At 60.6% G+C, this 23,044-nt stretch overlaps 1 protein-coding gene across 5 annotated transcripts; it reads right to left on the minus strand.

Annotated features, from left to right (window-relative positions):
* Nucleotides 1–785: 785 nt before the first annotated feature.
* On the minus strand, nt 786–21,923 carry CAPN15 (calpain 15). 5 transcript variants are annotated; one of them, XM_074346673.1, is made up of 13 exons: nt 21,477–21,917; nt 13,119–13,403; nt 6,424–7,882; nt 5,376–5,584; nt 5,122–5,305; nt 4,818–5,041; nt 4,013–4,138; nt 3,765–3,917; nt 3,254–3,415; nt 2,947–3,173; nt 2,548–2,714; nt 2,291–2,469; nt 786–2,225 (listed from the first exon to the last, which is right to left on the minus strand). In XM_074346673.1, the coding sequence occupies exons 2-13, from the start codon at nt 13,298–13,300 to the stop codon at nt 2,048–2,050; spliced, it is 3,450 nt and encodes a 1,149-aa protein (XP_074202774.1). In that variant the 5' UTR covers nt 13,301–13,403; nt 21,477–21,917; the 3' UTR covers nt 786–2,047. The 5 variants fall into 5 exon arrangements, with proteins under 5 accessions (XP_074202774.1, XP_074202773.1, XP_074202776.1 ...); XM_074346672.1 differs by having other exon boundaries at nt 13,119–13,408; XM_074346674.1 differs by having other exon boundaries at nt 2,079–2,221; nt 13,119–13,408; nt 21,477–21,923.
* Between the last annotated feature and the right edge of the window lie 1,121 nt (nt 21,924–23,044).

The following is a 23,044-nucleotide window of genomic DNA, read 5'->3' on the forward strand; positions in this document are numbered from 1 at the left end:
GTGCACACGGCTGTCCCTGCAACCCCCACTCCTGGGACAAGGTCCAGTGTGGCCAGCGCAGCCGTGGTGGAGGAAGGCGGGCATTTGCGGGCGCCGAGGTGAGATGTGTTGTGGCAGCTCCCCTGCTGCCCGAGGCCCGCCCGGAGCGAACACTGCTGGTGGCTTTAATTGCTTTCACATTCGATAGGCTGGCCTGTGACAGGCCTCTTACACCCACCAAGCGGCCTCTGCACCCTAGCTCCCCTCTCGGCAGCCCTCCGTCCAGGGAGACCAGCTTCTGCTGTGGATCCTGCCCAGGTGCCCAGGCTGAGACTGTCAACTGCGTGCCCAGCCTCGGCTACCACCTGTGCAACAAGGACGGCAGGGAAGGGGCACGCAGACCAACTTTTCTCTCCACACAGCCCCTTGCTCTATCTGCTTCTCTGAATGACGCTGATGGATTCAGACAGGCCCTCCGAACGCAGGTGTCTCTCTGGGAAAAGCTGCGCATGCATACAGTCTGTCTGCGTGGGGCTGAGGCCTTGTGGGGACCAGTCTGCCAACCATCGTGAGGTCTGGCCTGAGCATTCCCGCACTCCATCCTTCCTGGGGCACAGGCAGCTAGTGAGCAGGGTGTCCCTCAAGGCTCCCTGTGGGGCTGACCTCAGGCCCTGGCTGAGCAATCCCCACCTCCCAGGAGCTGTCGCCAGGTGGGCCTGGGTGCTCTCCAGCATAGTTCTGCCCCTGGAGGGGAGGGGAGGGGCCTGGAACCCCTCGGGGAGAGGGGAACAGATGAGGAGGAATCGTTACAAAACAAAACATTTTTATTTGGTCCTTCGGAGCCTGAGTCTGGGAACACCCATGGAGTCATCCTATAGGGATGGTACTGACAATTGATAAAATAGTCTCTGTGTCAGAAGAGCTGCCGTATGTACAGGGTTAAAAATACTCACAGCTCAGGTAAAAGGAGAAAGTATAAAGGAGGCCCAAGGGGTAGCCTAGTGCTTCTGGTTGCTTCTCCAGGTGTAAGCCCACCCCCTGCAAGCCCCATGGGAAGTGAGGGGCAGTGGGCAGGGCCACCTGCTACCTGGGGGCGCAGGGCAGGGGGCCGGATGGGCCTCGGGGAAGCTGGCCTCAGACGTTCCTGGGCAGATACAGAACTCAGGGCAGAGCAGCCATGGGGAGGATGCTGGGCTTCTGAGGTGGGGAGAGGCTGGGAGGGGCCGCACCCTGTGTGTGCCTGGATAGGGCTGGCCAAGGATTTCTGCTGGACTGTGTTCCTCCCGGCAGAGATCAGGTGGTGCCCACCTCACCTAGCAGCAGAGCTGGGCCCAGGCCCACCTGACCTGCTGCCCCCACCGCAGCCCGGGACATGGCTTCGATCCTGGCTGGCGCTCCAGGAATTGCATAGTGTCCCTCCCCACCCTTGTTTGAGCCCATGGTCACCAGGCACCTGCTTCCTGGGACACACTGCTGGACTCCAGGGACTCCTACGTGCCTCATGGGGGTTGAGGGGGGAGACGGATACCAGGGCCAAACTGGGGAGAAAAAGCTCCTGACCTCATGCCCCACTAGGGGAGTAGTCCCTGCTCTCGCCCTGGGGTTCTGGCCTGTGACCCCCCAAAGAGGTGGTCCCTGTTCTCATCCTGGGGTCCCAGCTTCTGGTCCCTGCTCACCCCAGCATCCTGGCCTCTGACTCCCACAGAGGGGCTGGTCTCTGCTCTCACTCTGGGGTCCTGGCCTTTGAACCGCCCAGATTTGGTTCTTTGAACGGAGCTCTTGGCTGCCTCACCCAGGAAGGAGGCCCTAGCAGTCTGAGCCCGACCTCAAGGTGGGCTGGTCAGAGGGGCTGCCACATAGCCCCTTTGAGCTAAAGGCCAGTTCGAGGTATTCTGCTTGGGCTGGGAGGCCCTGGACAGGAGGAAGGGGCAGGGAGGAAGGCCCAGGGGAAGCTGCACCCTGCGGCTGGCACTCCCTAGGTCGGGTCCTGAGATTCTGGTTCAAGCGTCCTGTGTTGGGGTCTCCCTCATAAAGTGCGTGTGGGGGCAGGCAGGTAGGCGTGGGGCGGTCACAGCGGCCGGGGCCCATGTAGGCCAGCAACCTCGGGGGTGAGTGGGGGGCTGTGGCTGCCCCTGGAAGCTGTCCAGTCGCTGAGGAAGGCCTGGGCTGCCTTGCGGTGCGCCAGGCGGTGGGTGATGGAGAAGCCGGCATTGCCCTCCAGCTGGGACAGGATCACCAGGACCTGCCTGGGGGAGGGGGGCAGTGAGGGCCTGCGGAGGCTGGGGAGCCACGGGGAGAGGGCGGTGCCCACCTGTGCAGGGGCGGGACGCTGTCCTGGGTGCGCAGGCTACCGCGTGTGGACACCACGTTGAAGCTGTCTGAGCAGTCGCACTGCACGTGCAGGTACGACTTGGGGTGCCGGTTCTCCACCACCACGATGAGCCCCGCCCAGCCATGCGTCAGGTAATAGCAGGTCATGCCCTCGCGTCCCTGGGCATAGGCAGTGCAGGTGTGGGTGGGTGGGCAGACCAGACTGCCTCCCCACCCCCCGGACCCACACCCATCTACCTCGTGCCGCTCGCCCCTGCTCTCCGTGAGCAGGATGATAGCGTCAGCTAGTGTGGTCGGCTGGGCCTCCACAGGCTCCACCATGACAAGCCTGGAGCTGTATATGGCCAGTACGTGGCCAGGCGGCTCTGGGGTGCTCCTCGGGACCCCCACTGAAGGGCTAGAGGCTGTGGGAGATGTTGGGTGAGGGGAGTAGGCAGCTCTTCCCACCAGGTGGCCAGAAGTGGGGACAGGGGCATGCCGGCATGGGGAGGCCATGCAGGGTGTGGAGGGGATTGTTATTCTGTGCAGTGGCCGATGGGTGTAGGCGGAGTCACACTGCTGGGTCTGGGTGAGGCAGGGATTCCACTACGGGGCGTGGGTGGTAGTGCATGCTGGGTGGGTGCCAAGGGCCCTCACCCTGCGTAGCCGGTGGACCCGGCGTGGGGCCCCAGTGGTTGAAGGCACAGCACACCACGGCATATTCGCCGGGCTCCAGCATCACATCGCAGTTGACGAACTTCTTGACGGCCCGTTTGCTGTGGGCCAGCAGGCGGCCCAGGCTCAGGCGGCCACCACTGCCAAAGGATGCCCGGAACACCAGTACACAAAGGTCCAGGAGGTGGCTGTCCACTGAGTCCGTGCGCCTGTGTCCATAGGAAGGGGTCATGGGCAGCCAGGCCCGGCCCCCCTGCTGCCCGACCCCCGCAGGCCTGACTCCGCTCACCTGCTGCCCTCTTGGAAAAGAGCAAACTCCAGGGATGCCCGTTCCAGCACTGTGAGGGCTGTCACGCCCACAGGCCCGCTGGCTGAGCTGGGAAAGCAGCCTTGCACCCGTGCCTCCTGCCAGTCTGAGTGCACCTTGCAGATGTCCACAGAGTCGAAGTACCTGGATGGCAAGAGGACAGCCCCCACCCCAGCTCCAGACACAGAGCACGTCCCTGGGCTGGGTGGCAGGCGTCCCTGCCCATTAGCATCTCTTGGGACCAGTTTCCCGGAAGCTCTGGTCCTGGCTGTTGCATGCGGACACCACCAGGGGGCACCAGGCCCTAAAAATGGCCCACAGACAGCCCTGGTGGCAGAAGCACCCCCACCCCCGCTTTTGCTGACCTGGATTCCAAGATGGCTCAGGCCCTTGGATGGCAGAAGGCACAGGCCAGGCTCCCAGGGAAGGACCACACATGCTGGGGTGAGTATCTGGGGCTGACATCAGACACTTGCTGCCCAGCATCCAGTACCTGATGAAGTCACTGTACTCCATCCAGAAAACGCCCTCGCTGCTGCCGTGCGGCATGAGCTCATTCCGCAGGTGCCCCGGCCAGTGTGGCCATTCGTCTGACCAGCTGCCATTCCAGGAAAAGCGGCCCCACGGGTTCCGGAGGCGCAAGAGCCTGTGGACCATGGGGCTGAGGGCCACAGCCACACCCCCCACAGCCTCCACCACACATCCACATGCCTAGCTGTCCGGGGCCAGCCCAGTCCTCACCTGGAGCCCTGTACATCCCGGACATCCAGGATGGAATAGGCATGGCGGGGGCGCAGGCCTAGGCTCTCGTACACAGCATCATCCACCTTCATATTGCCCCCCCCACAGGAGGCGCCCATGAGGAACCTGTGAGGGCAGAGCATCCCTGCTGACCAGGGCCCCTTTGTAACCAGAGGCTTCAATTATGGGGGTGTGGGGGTGGGCTCACTCTTTGGGGGATCCCTTCTGGCCCTGGCACTGCCCCCGGGGAGATACAGCACAGGGTGGGGGACCCATGTGAGAAGTGCTGGCCCAAGAGCTCAGAGAGCTTGGGCAGGAGGACGGGCAGGCTTGGGTCCCTTGGAGATCTTGTGAGGCTGGCTGGGCCAGCCAGCTCAGGGCTACAGCTCCCTGAGAGGGTGGGGCCGTGTACAGCTGAGTGTAAGGGTCCCAGTACCAATGATCTGTCTCCCTCAGGCCTGGAGTCCTGGGCCCTCCCCATAGACACTGGCTAGTTCATGCTATGCCCCTCCCCCATTGCTCCTGCCAGGTGCCTCCATGGGGCTCACTCTCCACGACTCCAACTGGATGCGGATGGCCATCATAGGCCCAGGTCAGGATGGGGCCTTCAAGGTACAGGCCAATGGGCAGCATCCCGCCTGCTTCCCACCTAGCGTGGGCAGGTGGGAAGACTGGCCCAGCAGGAAGAGCTAGGCTTGTGGCCAGCCCTTGCCAGAAACATCTTGTGAAACGTTAAGTGCAGGTCAGAGGATGCTGGCTCTGCTTCTCCCACCATTCCAGGCCCCAGTGCAGCCATCCCTCTTACCCAGCCTCCTTAGAACTCAGCATTTTGGCCCAGATGAGGTCAGTGTCCACAGGCTCCTCGCGGGGGTTGGTAGAGCTGACCTGCAAGGCCAGGCTCTCACAGGGGGCACCAGTAAGCGTGGCCAGGCCCTCGATGGCACGCCCGGCCTGGAGGGCAAAGTAGGAGCCGTGCAGCTTGGCCAGTGCCTTCTCGATGAGGGCCACCCACAGCTGCTTGCGCTGAGCCTATGTGGAGGGGCTGGAGTCATGAGGCCCGTCTCTGGGCCTGCGCCCACCAGGCCCACCCCGCGCATGCCCACCGCCACCTGTGAGAAGAGGAGGAAGCCGGCCTCATCACAGGGCAGCATGTCATCCACCAGCACCGTCGTCCATGTGCCATCCTTGCAGAGCCGCACCTGGTAGGCGCCCTCTGCACACAGGCTGCGTGTGACCATCACCCGCTCGACCAGGTCAGGCCGCTCGGCCAGCACCGCCAATGCACTCAGGAACCTGCCACAGCCAGGGTCATGGTGAGCATGGCCCGCCCACTGCCCACCCTACTTGGGCACCCCAAACTCACCAGCAGTTCCCCAGGAGGCCCTGTAGGATGTCCGAGGGCCGGACAGTGTGGAACACAGACCACGAGGTGCCATGGTCCCTGAACACGGAGCAATTGATCTCGTGGGGCCGCAGCCATTGTCGCACACGCTGCTGGACGCTGTCGCCCGCAGGAAAGCCCACAGACTTGGGCCCAGGGGGGAAGCTGTCGTCCACAAAGTTCACACTGTTCTGCAGAGACCATGGCCACATGCTCAGGCTGGGCTGGACCCCTGCCCAGGGGAGCACCCTGAAAATTCTGCCTGAGCCCCAGAAGGAAGAAGTGGGCATGCGTGCAGACCGTTGATCCCTATGGGTGGCTTGTGGGGCCCACACCACCCCATGCAAGGCATGGAGGACCACTGCCAATCAGGACGTTGCTGCAGGCTGGTGATGGGTCAGTAGGTGTGTGCACCCAGGGAGATGGTGCAGCCCCCAGCATGGAGGCTGCAGGGGGAGGGGGTGGGCATGGGGTTCGGGGAACCTGGGCTGCCTTCCTGCACCATCTGCTGCACTGAAGGCCCCAGGAAGAGAGGTGGGGGACAGCAGCCAGAACACAAGCTTCTGGGTGGGCTGCTGGCAGTGATGGAGGGCAGCAGCCCAAGGGGAGACAGATACCCACTCCGGCTGACCCTGGGGGTGATGTTGCCCTGGGCTCACATCTACTACAGCTCCAAGGTCAGAAGAGCATGAGGGGGTGCCGCAACCTGGAGTTTCAGCAGGGTCTCCATGGCTGCAGGAAGCACCAGGCCTGCCTGTTGGTATGAAGCCACTGCCTGCATCCCCACCTCCCTCGGCACCATCTGTAAGAAATCTCGCCCTAGCCAAGGGGTCATGGACCCTTGTGGGCACAGAGGCAGAAGGGCCCAGCACACTCAGGCAAGGGGTGTTGTGGTGGCCCACCCAAGCTCAGAGCCAGGAGGGTCCTACTCTCTCCCCAGACGGAGAAGGGACAGCAGGGAAGGACAAGCAATGCAGAGGGGGCCTCACTTGGGGCTAGGGAGGCGCAAGGGGGAGGTCCTGGGACCCACCTCCCGGCAGAAGGCCACGATGTTCTCCCACAGGGCCTTGGCCTCGCCCTCGTCTGTCTGCCGCCGCTTCTCCACATGCATGCTCTCCCTGCGCCTCAGGGCCGCTGCACCCCGGCGCTGGGCCACCAGAAGCTGGGGAGTGTGGCAGGCGGCACAGTGCTTGGCCCGGGATGTGTTGAGGAGAGTGCAGGCAGGGCAGGCCCACTGGCCTGGGCGCTCAGGTGGTGCTATGGGGAAGAGGCGGCTGGCCTTGTGGGCTGAGCAGGGCCCGGACTTGTCCGCACTGCAGTTGGGGCAGCGGGCGGAGGGCTCACTGTGCTCCTGGAAGCCGTGCAGCTTGGAGCAACCACATGCTGTGCACCGTGGGGCCGCCGTGGGGTTCCTGAGCGTGCACTTGGCACATGACCAGGTGGTGAAGTCAGGGCTGGAGGGGCTGGCAGGTGTGTAGCGCACAGTATCACCTGCCAGGTCAATGACGTCGCTGCCTGGCACGGCCCCGCCAGCCTCACAGTGGGCTGGGCTGGCAGGGCCAGGTGGGCGCAACGTGGGGCCACTCTCGGCCACCTCCTCCTCCAGGAAGCTCAGCCGCTTGCCGGAGAGCAGCTCTGCTAGACGGGAAGCCCCAGCCATGGTCCGTCCCAGGCCCTGTGGGGGCCCCTTGGAGCTGGGAGAGGGGGAGGGCTGGGTGGCCTCAGGCACCAGTGGCTGCGGCTGGGGGGGCACCTCGCGGCGGCTGCGAGGCACAGGGTTGTTCTGAAGGGTGGGCAAGAAGGGACTGAAGGGTGGCCCCCGGGGGGGCTCCTGGTCGACAGCAGAGGGAGGGTCAGCTTCGATGCCTTCCCCTGGCTGCGGTGGGGCAGGTGTGACATGGAAGCCAGCAGGAGCCAGGACTTCGGGGACCACCAGGGCCTCAGGAGGGATCCTGGGCAGTGAGAGTTTCCGGGGGCCCCCGCAGGCAGAGCAGGAGCTGGCCACGGGCGTGTTGTGCAGTGTGCAGCGCTGGCAGGCCCAGCCGCTCCCAGGCTCTGCTGCCGCCTCCCCACCTTCCCCTTCTTCCTCTTCCTGCTCTTCCTCAGGCTGCCCCCCAGCTGGTTCCACAGACCCTGCTGTCAGCACTGGCCCCGCCTCCTCCTTGCAGCTGCCCTTGGGCTCCAGCAGGACAGTAGGTGGCTTAGGCAGGACCCCGTTGATGACAGGCAGCAGGGAGGCCCCAGGGACGGGCTCCGGGGCAAAGCCACACACCTCGCAGGCCTCCCTGCCCAGGAGGTTACGGAATGTGCAGCGGGCACAGGGCCACTTCTGCTCCTCCACGCTGAGCCGCAGGATCTGGTCGAGGTCAGGCTTGTGTCGGGGAGCCTCACAGATGGAGCACTGGCGCTGGCCGGCAGGGTTCAGGAAGGTGCAGCGTGCACAGGACCACTCCCCAACTGCGGCCATGGGCCCAGGCGAGTGCGTGTGGCTGCAAGGAAAGGCAGCAGTCAGGGAGTGTTGACAAGACCGTCAAGATCATTTGATGGAGAGTGAATGGTCTTTTCAACAAATGGTGCTGGGAAAACTGGATCTAAATGCTGAAAAATGAGATTGGACCCCTACCTTACCCCATATTCAAAAATTAACTCAAGATAGATCAATGACCTAAGTGTAGGAATGAAAACTAGAAAACTCTTAGAAGAAGAGAGAAAGGTAAACTTTCACAACCTTGGATTTGGCAGTGATGACACCAAAAGCACAGGTAAATAAAGGAAAATAAGAGGACTTTATCAAGATTAGCAGCTTTCATGCTTTAAAAGACACCACTGAGAAAGTGAAGAGAACCCACAGCATAGAAAGTATCTGCAAATCATGTAACTGATAATGCTCTAGTATCCAGAATATGTAAATAGTTCTTGAAACTACACAACAGACAACCTGTTTTAAAAATGGGCAGAGGACTTGAAGACACGAAGAGATCCAGAATCAAAAGGGAGACTGAAACAGTGTTGGCAAGAACATGGAGAAACCAGAATCTTTCCTACATTGCTGGTGGGACTGGAAAAGTTTGACAGTTACCCCAAAAGTTGAAGAGGACCACCACGTGACCCAGCAATTCCATCCCTGGGTCCACACTCGAAGAGCTGAACACTGGCGCACTTCACAAACACACACAGCAGATCTGCTCACAACAGTCAAAAAGGTGGAAACCACCCAAGTATCCATCAATGAATAAATGGATAAACAAAATGTGGAATGTTATTCAGCCACCATGGAGGATGAAGCACAACACACTACAACACAGGTGAGCCTTGAGAGACACAAAAGGCCATGTGCGGTGTGATTCTGTCTGCAGGAAATCTTCAGGACGGGCAAATTCAGCGGGAGGAAGGAGCTGGAAATTCCCAGAGGGGAGGAAGGGAATGGGAGCATCTGGGGGTGGGCAGCGCCGGCCTTTTGACCTGCCTTTCGAGGGCTAATCCAGGTGCAAGCGGGTGTTCACACTCCTCAGCACACACAGTCTCCCACACTGTTTGGAGTCGCTCTGCTTGGCAGAAAAATCAATTGTTCTTCACAACAAGGCATGAAGCTTGTGCTTCTCATGCTACGTTTGTGCCAAACCCTTCAGGAAGAAAGAAAACTTGCCTCTTCAAAAACAATAAACCAAAAACCTCCCCCGAGCAGCACGACTGTTTCTCGGCCCAGAGCAAACTGTGAAGCCGCCCTGTGTGCCTGAGACTTAAGAGCTGCCCACAGCCTTGCCCAGGGCGCCCACGCGGATGGGCCCTGGTGAGGGTGGGTAGGTGGGGGCATCCAGCACCAGCAGGGTGGGCTGGCTAGGTCAGCTTTGGCCTTGGCCTTTGTACCACGAAAAGCCAAAGAAATCTGCCTGGAGACGACCGGGGGTTCCCCTACAACCAGGGCTCCCTGCTCAGAGAAGGGTCCATGCTTAAGGCATGGGCACATGTGTGCCCACACAGACAGACAGACAGACACACAGACAGACACACACACACTGGGTCCTGGGCAGCCTCCGCCCAGGCCCCAGGCTCAGAGGATGGTCACTCCCAGTGTGCCCCACCTGGCCTGGTCACATGGGCCTGCAGAGCTGGTCTGACCTTTTGTAGACCACCTGCTGCTGGGAGAGGTCTCCAGAGACAAGACTCAGGCCCCTGCCCCCAGCACAGGACAGGTGGGCTGGGGCCCTCCTAGGACACACCTGCCCTTGGCTCCCAATGGTTCCAGATGCGCTGAGCAGACCCTGGGGGAGAGAGGGAGCCCAAGTCTCACCCACCCTCACGACCCCATGATGGGGTGTCACGACCAGGACAGCGTGACACAGGGCAGGTTTCACAGCAGTTCTGGTGGACCCGCTGAATCAGGAAGATTGTGTGTGGAGTTCAGAAAGTTTGCCTGAAAACAGTGCCTGGAAGTCAAATACAGCCCCAGGGAGGCAGAGGGAAGCCCAGGGCTAGAAGGAGGCAGTGGGGGCTGCGTTCTCTCACCCCTGTGGCCCACACCTCAGTCCGTACCTCAACATCACCGGGTGGGCTGAGACAAGGTGACTCAGGGGTTGGTGATCGGGTGTCCTGAGGAGCCCTGAGCAGGGAGCTTGCCAGAGGGGATCCTGGGCCTGAGTCCCACTCAGCTCCCCAGCTCCAGTCTCTACAACCCAGGGTCACTCTCACGGCCACCTTGCCTCACTGGGGGCCCAGGCCTGGGATCCTTACAATGTGTGAAGGTGAGGGCAGACCACAGACAAAGCCTGGAAGTAAGAGACAGGCACCCAGAACCCAGGGTCAAACCAAACCCTCAACCCAACCCCTCCCATGCTCATGCAGAGGCCAGCACGCCCACCTCCAGGACATAGAGGAAACGACTCAAGTTACTCCTCACGACAGAAAGGCTGAGTGGGAAACTGAGGTGACTGTCCAGGAAAACCTGACACCGAATGCCTGCTCTGCTCTCAGTTATCTGGGAGCAGCAACACTTGGCCCCAACTCAAGAGAGAGGTGACGGAGGTGCCCAGGACATTCCGGGGACAACTGGGGACAGGCAGGGATGGCGTACCACCACCTTGGGTGCAGCCCAGGCCTGGGAGATGGCCTCCTCCTTCCCAGGGAAGCTGAGAGCAGTTAGTGGTCTCTGCACTCAAGGACCTCAGTCAGGCCACCAGACCTGAGGCCAGGCTCCTGGGCAGGATGTGGCTACCTGTCCCCTGACCCTCGCTGGTACTGAGGTACACCTAGGCGCCTCCCTCTGAGGTCACGCTCAGCTTGCCTCGGTTGTCCTCTGTCTGTGTCCCCAGGGAAGGCCTGGAGCTTGCAGGTGGTTGACACCCATATCAATGGGGATGGGTGACACGCCCAGACATGGAGGCTGTTCAGTGAGTGGGGCAGCCTAGGGCTGGTTTCTTCACCGTGCGCATGCCCACTGGAGCAAGGGAAGGGTCTGCCTGACTGTGTCCCATGCACGTGCCCAGCTGCCCCTGAGGTGCCAGAGCAGCACATGTGCGTGTCCAGGTGTCCAAGTGTAGGTGCAAAGAGGGGTTCTGTTGGGCCGCCTGCCTTTCTGCCCCTCTTCCCACCATCTGCCATGTCCAGCTCCCTGCACTGTCCCTTCTCACTGCTAGCCTGGGTGTCTGGACTCCTCGAGGTCACTAACAGCACTTCCTCCTGATCCGCTCTCAGTGGTGTCTGGAGGTCGGGCTGCCTGCCTGCATTGCCTGGGGAGAGGCCTGGCAGGAGGGAGAGAAGAAAGGGCAATGTCACCCAGGCCACCCGCAGGACAGTGTGAGCCAGGGTCCAACAGGCCCGAGCAGCCTGGGGCACGGGGTCTCCACCTCACTGCCGCTTGCTTCAGGCCCAGCCTCCCTCCTCAGACCCAGTAATTCTACTCCTAGCAATTTATCCTGAGGAAACAAATATGTGGAAATAAAATGCCATGTGTACTGGAGAGAGGTGTGAAGAGATGCACCAGCCACCAGGGAGACGCAGACCAAACCACCGGGAGGCTGGGACTGCGGGCAGTAACAGCGTCGGAGCGTGTGGAAACACCAGGGCCCTCCCCACATGGCTGCTGGGGACGCGAAACAGCACAGCCGCTAGAGAAAACAGCCTGGCAGTTTCTCAGAAAGTTAATCATAAACTTAAATAAACCTCAGCAATTCCGTTCGAGGTGTCTACCCAAGAGAAGTGAAAACATGTCCACGCAAAAACCCGCACAGAAACGTTCACAGCAGCAGATTCATAAAATCCAAACTCAAACGTCCATCAGCTAATGAGCAGGCCAACTCCATGCGTGGAGTGTTGCTTGGCTGTAAAGAAGAGAAGCACCAACACTCGCTATAACGTGGATGAGCCCTGAGAACACGAGGCTCAGTCACAAAAGCAGACACAGCAGGTCACACATTGCGTGATTCCCCTGATACCAAGCGTCCAGAACAAGCAATCCACAAACACCAAAAATGGATGAGTGGTTTCCAGGGGCTGGAGGGGAGGGGGTGACTGCAAGTGGGCAGGATCTTTTGGGGTCACCGAGATGCTGTGAAGCTGGGTTGTGGTAACAACTGCACAACCCCACAAATGGACTAAAACCACTGAGCTGAACACTTGTGAGTGGTCAATTTGACTGTATGTAAGTTACACCTCAATAAAAGTGTCATCGATACAGTAACAAGAGAACTGAAGCGATCTGCTAACTCGCTTGTCCCTGCCACCATCTGCTTCCCAGCACATCCCTCAGGACCTCAAGCTCCCATGACTGTCCACTGAAGATAACACAGACAAGACTTTGCGACAAGACTTTCCCAGGAGGCTGGTCCTGCTCCTGCACATTTGTCAGGGCCCTGCCTGCTAGTCACCTAGTGGGTAGGCCTGGGACACATATGGGGCCCACAGACCCTGGGGAATGTTCTGTACAAGTGGGCTGGGTCTGAGGGAAGTGACAGAAAAGGGCCACTGCAGGTGCCTTCAAGAGACAGAGGATGGTGTCTGCTACCCACGAACCCAGGCCTGGGCGCCCAGGAGTGAGGGCTGTCTTTGGCCCAAGGTCTGGGGACCCAAAAGTCTGCTGAGCCCTGGGCATCCTTCCCTCCAGTGAGGCCACAGGATGTGGTGAAGGCAGGGGTGTCAGTGTGGGTTGGGACGCTGGAGCCCAACTTGCCCCACTCTGTTACCCCAGCACCTAGCAGGGAAGCCCTCCAGGTTATCTGGGGCAGCCTGGGCAGAAACCTGGGCTGTGTCCGGCCACAGCTGTAGCTGGAAGAAGCTGACAGGTGAAGGTTTGCCAGTAGGGCCCCATAGTCCCCACTGCACCCCTGCAGGCAGCCATGTCAGAGCAGGAGCGCCCCCACACAGGCAGGGGGCCAGGGTAGTGCCCCAAAGTCCCATGAGAAGCAAGCCAGCATCCCCTGTGCACGCCCCTCCCCTGCAAGAAGCTCCAGCAGCAGCTCCAGCTTCAGTATTAGATAAGCAAGCCCCGGGCCAAAGGCAGGCAGTGTGTGCCTGTCCCAACTACCTCCAGCCAGCCAGGCTGAGACCCACTGCCATGCTAAGGGAGGGGCCGGCATCCCAGACCTTCTCTGCTGGGTGAGCAACCCCAGGGGACCCTAAGGAACAGAGACCCATTTCTCTGAAAGCCCTTCTGTCAAGGAGGGGGCACCCTGACAAAGCAGCACCCACCCTTCTGGGTCCTTTGGGGCCAACCCCTCCCCACCTTCTTACCTTTGGGCCCGGGGGCGTGGGGGCTGATGCTGCCGGGTGACCAGGGTGCTGCCCCAGACAGGCCCCCCGGGGCCACTCCTACACCAGCCGGCTGCTGCCGGGGGCCCTGGGTAGGACGGTCCCCCGGGGAAGCCGTGGTCCGACTCGGTCTCGGCGGCCAGCGAGGAGGCGGAGCTCCCCATGGCCTCCGCGACAGTGGCCACGCTGAGAGCCGGGCCTGGTCACATGTGGCCGGCGGTGGCGGGCGAGGTGGAGCATGGAGCACCCACACCGGAGACAGGGCAGCTGGGCTGGTCCAAGTCACACGACAACAACAGAAATAAACACAGAATAAAGAGAAAGAGAAAAGATAGCGTGATTTACAGGCATGGAGTCCCCAGAAGCCCTGGGAGGTTCTCCAGTGCCCCCACAGCAAGGGGTCCTACCAGGGCCTCGGGCTCAGCATTGACAGAGCTGCACCCAGGCACACGGCACGCCTCTGTGCGTAATGACGCCCTCTTCTCTGTTTCTGAAAACCCACACCAACCCATCAGCCACCCACGGAGGAGAGACGGCTGTGCCACAGCCACTGGTCTTTAAAGAGGGTGTTATCCTTAGACGAAAGGAAGGAGGAGATATTTAACTAGAGGAAAGGAAAGTAAGGGAAGAGAGCCCAGTGGGGCAGGTGAGCCCTGGCAGGATGGCCTCCGAGAGGGGCACTGGGTGCTGCCCGCAGCCACAGGGAGGCCACCATGGCCTTTCTAGAGGGATAGCCTTCCCAACCTAGAGATGGGTGACCCGAGAGGGACCAGGGAGGCTGCAAGGCCTCCAGCAGGGTGACTGCCTGCCCTCTCGGGAAGGCCGATGGGTCCAAGAGCATCTGCCCTGTAACAAGAGACCAGGTGCATCCCATTTCAAACGAGGCAAGTCCCAGTCAGGTTCAGGAAAGACACCTGGGCTGGGCTTTGGCCCACTGTGGGTGTCTGCTTGGCTTTCTGGCCTAGCAGGTGACCAGCAGCTCTGCCCCCACCACCTGGTCTGCATCACCCAATGACACCCTCCCCCAGCTTCCTAGTAAGTCCCTTGGGCACAGGGGTCAGCGGTGGGGTAAAACCGAGGGGAGCTGTCCTTGCATACAGGTGAGCCAGTGAGCGCCCAAGCCCCCTAGAAATACTGGTCCATGCTGCATCCAGGGTATACAAGTAAGTCTGCCTACACCTGGAGTGACCAGCATGCGCAGCTCTGGAACCTGGGGCACCAACCGCCACAGGACAGGGGTGGGAGAAGTCTGGGCCCACTGCCCCATTAGAGCTTCAGTCACAACAGCTGAGTCTCCTGCAGTGATATCGTTTGCCTGGACCCTTTCTTCTGAGGGACATGGACAGAGCAGCAAAGGCCCTGACAGGCTTGACGACCTTGAAAGTTACCTACCACTCAAGTGTCCTCTGCTCAGCAGGACCAGAGCCAAGTGGTGGTACAGAGGCCCCGTGTCCTACAAGCTGACAGTGCCCACCTGGACCCTGAAAGAACGGCTGGGCCTCCGGCTACACGAGTGCAGCCCAGTAGGAACATTGTGTGAGCTACATGTGTCATTTCTAACCCTCCGACAGCCACGTGAAAAAGATAAGACAGGTAAAAGGAGTCTTGATAACCTATCCTAGGTAACCCAACATATCCAAAACATCACCGTGTCATCTGGAAATCAGGATGAAGCCCCACGCAACTCACGCGCCACCTGTGTTCAGTCAAGGTCCTTCCCCTACGGTGGTTGATGCTCTTCTCCACGGAGACCGGCCACATTCCGGGGGCAGCAGCCACGCATGCCAGAGGTGAGCAGGGTCATTTGACATCTGCTTTGCCCATGGTTATGAGTCGGATACTAGAACCACTGGAACAGCTCCCCCAGGTTCCTGAACCCCACCGCATCCAGAAGGCCCTCACGGGAAGAGAGCTGAGGTGTTCCTGACACTCCCCTTTCACAGCCATATCCTGGGTGGGTGATGGCCTGAGCTGAAGCTGAGCTCAGCGAAGCTGCCCATGGAGCAGAACTGCTCAAGCCCGATCCAGGGCTGCTCTGCCCCTGAGTAAGAGCTCAACCCGTGTCCACTGTGAGAGCAGAGCACGGGTGAGAGTAGACAGTGTGCCCGAGGCCTGGTCAGCTGGCATCATGTGCATCTGATGCAGGTACAGCCAGGGAGGAAACCAGCCCCAGTGAAAAGTGAGGTGTAGCCCTGGGCCCATGGGGGATCTGCGGGCCACAGGGCCTGGCTCTGCCTGGAGAAAAGGGCACCAAAGTCCTGCGAGGACCGCCTACTCTTCATCGATGCTTTAAACTTTGGGGTAGTGGGTGCTCAGGCCTGCACAGACATTTGGGGTGCATGCCAGTGACCCCACTGCATGTGGGCAGAGCACACGGTACTGAGCAGGGCCAGCTCTGCACCCAAGTCTCAACAGCAGCCACACCCCATGTGCCGGCCTCCTGACCTGCCTTCAGGAAACATTGACCCTGCAAATAAGAGGGTCTGGGGCAGCCAGGCCACCATGTAGCCCACCCTCATTGAGGGCTCCAAGAGAAAGTATGGATGCCCCCTAGGAAGCAGCCAGCTCTGGAGTGGCCTCTCCTGGGATGCCAGAACCCAAAACCCTCACACTCTAGCTCTGGCCTGCGGGGGTGGTGAGGAGCCCTGGCTTGCCCTGGCTCAAGGGTCCCCCTGTCTGGGGTGATGCGTGGAAACCCATATCAGGACAACCCACCAGGGAGGTGGCTTTCACAAACACAGCTACCCAGACCCCAGGCAAGAGCCTCGTCACCTCTGCTCCTGCCCCAAGAGCCAAGTCCTTTCATCCCCTCCTTTCTGCGTCCTTGCTTACTAAGCCGGCACCCAGAGCACTATGTAAGCAGGCCTCCCAGCAGAAGCTGGAGCATACATGCCAGCAGCACCAGCCTCCCGCCAGCACGAGGGGCGGGCGCTCCAGGACAGGGTAGCAGGGGATGAGGTGCCTGCCCCACCACCCACAGACCATGCTGGCTCCTCCTTGTCCTCATTCTGGAACCACTGTCCTAGATCTGAATGGGATGGCGGCCTAGATCTGGCCTCAAGAAAACATGGAGGTGGGGCTGCAGCCACTCCCCGCCCCAACTGAAGACCAGGGTTAACCAGCACCCCCGTTAGGCGCCTGAGAAGACAGCAGGGGACTCTCCCCCAGAGTGATGAGAGCACGAAGGGCTCAATCAGGGCGACCCTCTCCTCAGGACCCTGTGTGGGGCACATCTGTCTCAGTGGTGGCAGGCCAGGCCCTGGGGGCGACACCCCACTTCCTCATCCAGTTCAGTGCCTCTCATTGCTCCCCAGAGCCTTCCAACACCTGAGGCAGGAAGGGGGCAGGTGCCATGAGGCAAGGACACAGGCTCGAGGGCACTTCCCCGCGGGTGACAGGTGAGTTGCTCCCACCAAGCGAGTTACCTGGCCAAGGACTGGGAGAATTGGGGAGCCGAGACCTGGCAGAAGTTGAGCCCCAGGTACTGGTCAGGGAGGGTGCACGGTCCTCATGCCTCATCCCCCCAAACTCGGGGGCTCCACACAGACATGTGTGTATACACCTGGCCCAGGTCTGTGTTCAGGACCCACGCACCTGATGCCTGGCTGATTCTCTCCAGGTGAGCAGGCCTGTCCCAACTGCACAACACCTTGGGCCCAGGGCCCAAGTCTCATTAAATCTCAAGACCCATCTCTCCATCCCGTAATAATGGTGTTCTCACCAACTGCAACAACCCTTACAGGATGCATGAACTAGGCCTGGGATGGGGTGCAAAGGAAGAAAGGCTCGCTGAGGGGACCCCAGGCTTTTCTGGGGCATCATTCCCTGGGCCACCAAGGCTGCACCCATTAGAGGTGAAGCCTGAACCCTGGGCAGAAATGCAGAGGACCTGAAACTTCTGCCTGAGTGAGGCATAGGCCAGGACAGTGAGTGAACCCTCCTAAGTCCCTTCCAGAAACCAGGCTGGGATCCCACCCTGGGAGGGCCTCGACTTTGACCTCTCTGCCCCCAGCATCGATGGGACAGCATCCTCTGGCAGCCACCCTCCCTCAAAGTGGTCAGCTGCCTGCATCAGCAGCTCATGTCAGAGGTGGGGCCATCAGGGATGTGGGGATTCTATGTGGAGGGAACACCAAAGGGACTACAGACACAGCCCAGCCAAAAGTCTGCCTTGCAGTGCACTTGGAACTATGGGACCACAGCCCCAGGCCTCAGATGCATGGCGGCACACAGGGCTGTGAGGACCAGGCTTGGTCAGGGCAGGAGTCAGGGAAGTGGGTCTTGGAAAGGTTCTATGAATCAAGGGTTTTGAGACAGGCCTGCACACCACCTCAGGGGGGTGCCCACACGGCTCCACTGCAGCAGGACAAACCCACAGAGCTCATGCCTGGATCTTTGTCTTGGGAGGCAAGGCTCCATGGCAAACTTGCCAAGAACACGTCTATCCAGAGGGCAAGCCCCGCTCTCCTGGGAGGGTCAGGACTCTGGCCCTGGAGCAGCAGCCCCAACCCCCAGGCTTATCAGCAGGAGCCACAGTCCACTGGAGAGTGGTACCAACCAGTCACGTGGTCTGGGCCTGGCAGCCACCTGAACTCCTAATAGAGGACTCTGTCCCCACCCCAAGAACAGTCCTATGGGAGGAAGTCAGGGACCATGTCTGTTTAGAAGCCACATATGTCCCTCACCCAGAGTAGGCTGGAGGCCCCAGGGGCATGTCGTGACCCAGCCACTCCTTGTTGCTTGCTCCAAGACCATGACCACCTCTAAGTCAGTCAGGGGCACAGGGGATAGTCCTCTGCCCATGGCTAGGGCCACCAGGGACAGGTGCCCAGGTAGGGCAGGGCTCTGGGTGAGCAGCCAGTAGCCATGGAGATTCACCTGGACCTAGGTCCCGGTACCACCTGGCCACTCCATTGGCCCACAGGGTACATGTGCCCCTTCCTGTCCTTCCCAAAACCAGTGTGAGGCCTGATGCCTCCCCTACCTGCTGGGCCAGCACCCTGCAACAGCACTATCAATCTCTGAGAGTGGACTGTAGAGGTTCTGCTGAAAATTATTATAAACATCCCTCTAAGAACCAGGTCCAGGAACAAAATCATAACCAGCACTTCCTAGTATCCAACTTCCTGGGAGGAATGCGTGGGCCCCAAACCCCTGCCCGCGTGTGCTCCAAGGCAGATGCTCTGCCTGGCGTTTCTGGACTTGTGTGTGTCTGTCAGCCCTGAAGGGTCAGGGTGCCCTGCATGCTCAGAGCCACTGACGCTGGTGACGTAAACGACTGGCAAGTGTCCGGCGGGATTTGCTCTGCTCCCGAGGCCCCTGCTTTCTGGCTGGGGTGGAGGAGCGGAGACAGGTCCCTCAAAATCAAACCCACAGGGGAGGGGCAGCTCACCAGCAGGGAGGCCAGAGCATGAGCACACAGGGGCCTTTGGCTACCTCCCGGAAGGCGAAGGAGGTCACTGTGTATCCTCTGGTATCTTTGAAGCCCAACCCACCTCACTCATGCATTGTGAAAAAGGAAACTGTCAGGGACGCCACCAGTTTCTAGTTCATGAGTTCAATATTGTCTAGTGACGAACACTATTTTTAATACTATTTTTAACAGGAAAAGAGAGGCACCAGACGAGCACTCTTGCTCTCTGGCACATCCACATTTCTGTTTGCCAAGTGGTGGCAGGAGCAACCCTGGCCTGGTCAGCCTGGTGACCTCGGGCCTCGCTAGTGGCACAGCTGCTGCACAGGGACATGAGGGCACTCAGCCTCCAGCTCACCCCAAAGGGAGGCAGATGTCGAGTAGGGGAGCCTCTGAAGCCACCTCTTCAGGAGCAGCAGGGGCTCCAAACACGCTGCCCTTCCTCTTCCACCGGGGCTGGGGCAGGAGATCCTAGAAGCACTGATGTGGAGGTGGACGGGTGTAGAGGAATTCCTCTACTCTATGTGTGGGCTGTGACCACCCAGAGGAGCAGAACCTATGTGGTTGCCTTCCCTGGGACCCAGACGCTGTGACTCTTCCCAACAGCAGCTATCGACCTGTTTTCCTCCTGATATCCTGCAGCACCATCCAGGCACGTCCCCTAGCCCGGCCACAGGGGATATGGAGGGGAACGGTGCAGTCCTTGACCTCAGGGAACAGGGTGTGGAGCAGCTGTCCAAGGGAGACAGAGCTGCTAGGGCAGAGAGTGAAGCCATGTGTTCCACTTGGTCTTGTATGAATCCACACTGGGTACCCTGGACAGGTCCTGCCGGAAGGACAGCACATCCCACAGGCACCAGGAGGCTCCATGGTGTCCTCCTCCAGCCTGCAGCTCCCTGCGCTTTCCTGGCAGCACCAACAGCTTCTGTGAGCCTCTGCTCAGACCCCACCCTGGGCCACTGCCAGAGTGACAGGGTGTGGCTAGGCAGGTCTCCAAGCCCAAACTCCACTCACAGCCTCCCTACTACTCATTCAAAGAAGGCAGAGGCAGGTGAGCCCCTCATCCCAAAGACCCTGTGGGTGCTGTTCCAGGCCACCCTGGGAGCTCCCCTCCAAGTTCAGAGCTGGGTCACCAGAGCTGCCTGCCTGTAAGTAGATGACTAAGGACGCTCTTGGACCACCCCCTCGGTGTGGATGGGGCAGTGCTGGACACGCCTGAGACCTTGGCAGAAGGGAGTAGGCGAGAAACACAACCATGTTCCTGCTTTGGGATGTTCCCACAGGTGCTGGAAGCCGAATAATGGGGTGCCATAATTATGGGGTGGGAGGTGCCAGAGGCAGTCCAGGCAGAAGAGCAGGGTAAAGAACCAGCTGATCAGAGCCCTCTGACCAGCTAGGGCCCACAAAGACATCTGTGGTTTCCGAGGATTTTTAGGGCAGCAGAATCCTTCCCTACTCTGTGCATAAAAGACAAACAGTAGGTGGTGGAACAAGGAAGTTGAAAGGCAATCCTGGAAGATCAGGGCTGAATGTGCAGTCTGTCTGCCCCTCCCCCACCAGCAACGGCTGCCCCTCAGCCTTGTCTCCTGACCCGCGAGACACGAGCCCTGAGAGCAAGGAGCTTCAGCAAAGGCACCCTATCACGAAGGGCAGAGGAGCTCAGAGCAACCCTCATGGATACAGGATTAGAGTGCCCATCCACTTCCTGTTCTTGGAGCCCGAAGTCTGGGGGGTCAAAGCAGAGACAGTGTATCTCAGACTGAAAGTCCCTTTTTAAAGCCATGCAGTCACTGAGCCTTGGGCCCAGGACGGCTTAAGCCTGGCTCTCAGTAGGTCACGAGGTCATCAGCCTGACAGGAAAAGCAGCTTGAGAGAGTTTCAGATGCAGAAGGGAAGAGGGGTGCTACTCTTGGGAGCAGAACGACCTAAGACGAAGTAAGAGGAGCCCAAAACCAAGGCTAGGCTGAGCTGGCTTCTCACAAGACCCACTTCCACCAGCCAGGCCACAGAGCAGTGCCTCCCAGGCTCCCCTGTCTGCCTGGGGCCTTCTTTCTGCCACTTTGGCCAGGGAAACACAATCTCTCTCTCTCTCCACACTTGAGAAAGTCACTTAGAAGTAGAAGGATGGAATTACCCCAGCCTAGCCTCTGGGGGTAGGAGGGTGATCACGGGCATCTTCCTGACAGTGGCTTACAGAGCTCCCCAGACCTGGGCAGAGGGAAGAGCTCAGGGATTCCTAAAGGAGGGGCTCCCAGGAAGAGTGTGGACCTACTCAGCACCTACCTGAGCCCCAGTTCCCCGACAGCATAACACAGCACCAAGCTGCAAGACCCCAAACTCTCGGGCCTGGTCTCACTGGGGTCCTGTTGCCCATGGTCCGGTCACAAATTCTTGTGGGTTATGGCCCTCCTCTCCTCCCGGAGCCAGTCCAGTCAGGGCCACTTGACCATACAACAAGGGTGCACTAGTCAGGACCGGAAGGGCCCCTCCTTAGGCAGTAAAACAGTCCCGTCGGCCGGTAGCCTGGCAAACATTCTTTGGGCCACCTTGGGTAACTTCTCCACAGCAACAGCAAGAGAGGAACCGGGAGGAGGAAGTATGGTGGCCAGTGGGCACCCAGGGCGCGCTTACGCTCCCCACTCCACGGGACCCCCGGACACATCCCCTAATGCTTCCAGAGCCAGGACACTGCCCAGAGATAAGGACACTCAAGGGCAGGAGGGGCTGAGGCCGCCTCCCGTGTCCGCAGCACCCTGGGCTGGTCTCCCGCTGCCCGGCGCCCCAGGTCACGCTGGCTCCCCTCTCCAGCAGCGCCCCCAGCCCGGCAGGACTGGCCAATGCCCAGCAGGCGCCGCTCGGCCGGCCCGGCTAGGAAGGGGTCCAGGCCGCGCCCCTGGCCCCGGTCCGGCCCGGTCGGCGGGACTCACCTCCACAACCCCGCGGCGCCTCCTCAGTCCCCGCGGCACGGGCCCGCTCCTCTGCGCCGGCCGGCCCACAACTTGTTCTCGAAGGGCAGGACGGCCCCTGTGCCGCCGGCGCGCTGCCCCGATGGCCTCCCGCACTGAGTGGCAGAGCCGGCAAGCACCACGACCGGGCCCAGCCCGCGCCGCGCCCTGCGCCGCTTCCGTAGCGTAGCGCCCGGCTGGGGCCCCGCGGCTACGGCGCGCCCGGGGCGCACGCGGCGCTGTGAATCGCGCGCTAGGACTACGGCTCCCACAGGGCGGCGCGGCGCGCCAGGCAGGCCGGGAGGCGGAGTTCGGGGCGGTGGCCAGTATTGGAGGCTCTCCAGGGGCCCGCCGACTTCCCGGGCCTACCGAACCGCGGGCGCTCAAGTAGGTGGCTGAGCCCTGGGTCCCAGGAGGCGCTGCAGGTCGTGGGGCGAGGGGCAGGCGCCGAGGACGGGACCCAGACTACAGCTCCTAGAATGCCCGGCGCGGGAGGAAGGGGCGGGACCCGAGTCGCGGCGCTTCCGGCTGCCGTACGGCGAAGCCGGGGTTGCGGCAGCCAACCCCAACGGGATCCCTGTGGTCCGCGGGGCCACCGGACCCATTAGCTTTCTTCTGGGACCCCTCTGGACATGTCTGTCTCCCTGGCTCCCCTCAGGTCATGGTCAAGAGCCCCAGTTTCGCTGGGACCGACCTGGGCTGAGCACGGCCGCGCCACTCGGTGTGACTTGGGCACGCCGCTTGTTTGAACCGGTTTCTCCTCGGCCAGCAGGGAAACTAGTATCCCGGCCACTGGGAGGACCGAGGGAGGCACAGCGCGCAGCTCAGTGCCTGGCGGGAAGGAATCCTGTGTTGTGCGCGGGGCCTCTGAGCAGAACTCGCGCTCTCGCCGCCCCCCGCCCCACCCCATTCGCAAAGAACTTCCTCAGGTGCGGTCACTCCCCGGGAGGTCACTCACACCCAGCAGCCACGGAACTGGGGCTGGGGGGATCCTGCCCTCCGTCGCCTTGATGTCATGGAGGCTGCGGGACCTGCAGGAAAGGGCTTTGGTGTCAGCGGTTTACCGAGTGCAACTAACTGAAGCACAGAGAGAGGGAGAGGCTGCATGGGGGAGTGGGGATGCTAAGGTCGGATCTCCAAGGATCTTGGCTTTCAGGGGCGGGTGGGGAGCCTGAGAAGGCACAGGCCTTGCTGGAGACAAGAAAGCGAGGCCCCTTGGCTAAGACAGATTTCAGGAAAGTGGGTTGTGGTCCAGCTCTACCTCCAGATGGAGTATAGTTTTGTAAAGCGGAGGTTGGGCGATTTTTGCTCAGCAGCACCTACAGGGACAGCACTCACTGCTCCTGGAACACCTCCGTCCTACTCTCCTGGTGTGGCAGCCAAGTCACCCAGAAGCCAACTGCAGAGGGTTGGACTTCAGCCACAGCCAAGATAGTGCCTGCGGGGACTCAGCCCACCCCCAACTTCCTCACCTGCATGGAAGTGACAACGAACAGCCTCTGACCGAGTGTGGCTGCGGGATCACGAGAAGATGGACTCAAGAGCCAGCT

This window comes from Camelus bactrianus, chromosome 18 (genome assembly GCF_048773025.1).
Source record: "Camelus bactrianus isolate YW-2024 breed Bactrian camel chromosome 18, ASM4877302v1, whole genome shotgun sequence".
Taxonomy (NCBI): Eukaryota; Metazoa; Chordata; class Mammalia; order Artiodactyla; family Camelidae; genus Camelus; species Camelus bactrianus.

Bases quoted from the DNA above. Each gene is read 5' to 3' on its own strand.
- CAPN15 (XM_074346673.1), bottom strand. From the start codon at position 13,300: ATGGGGAGCTCCGCCTCCTCGCTGGCCGCCGAGACCGAGTCGGACCAC. The intron at 5,306-5,375 runs GTGAGTTTGGGG...TGGCTGTGGCAG, and splicing joins GGCCTCCTGGGGAACTGCTG to GTTCCTGAGTGCATTGGCGG. The intron at 2,470-2,547 runs GTAGATGGGTGT...GCCTATGCCCAG, and splicing joins GCAGGGGCGAGCGGCACGAG to GGACGCGAGGGCATGACCTG.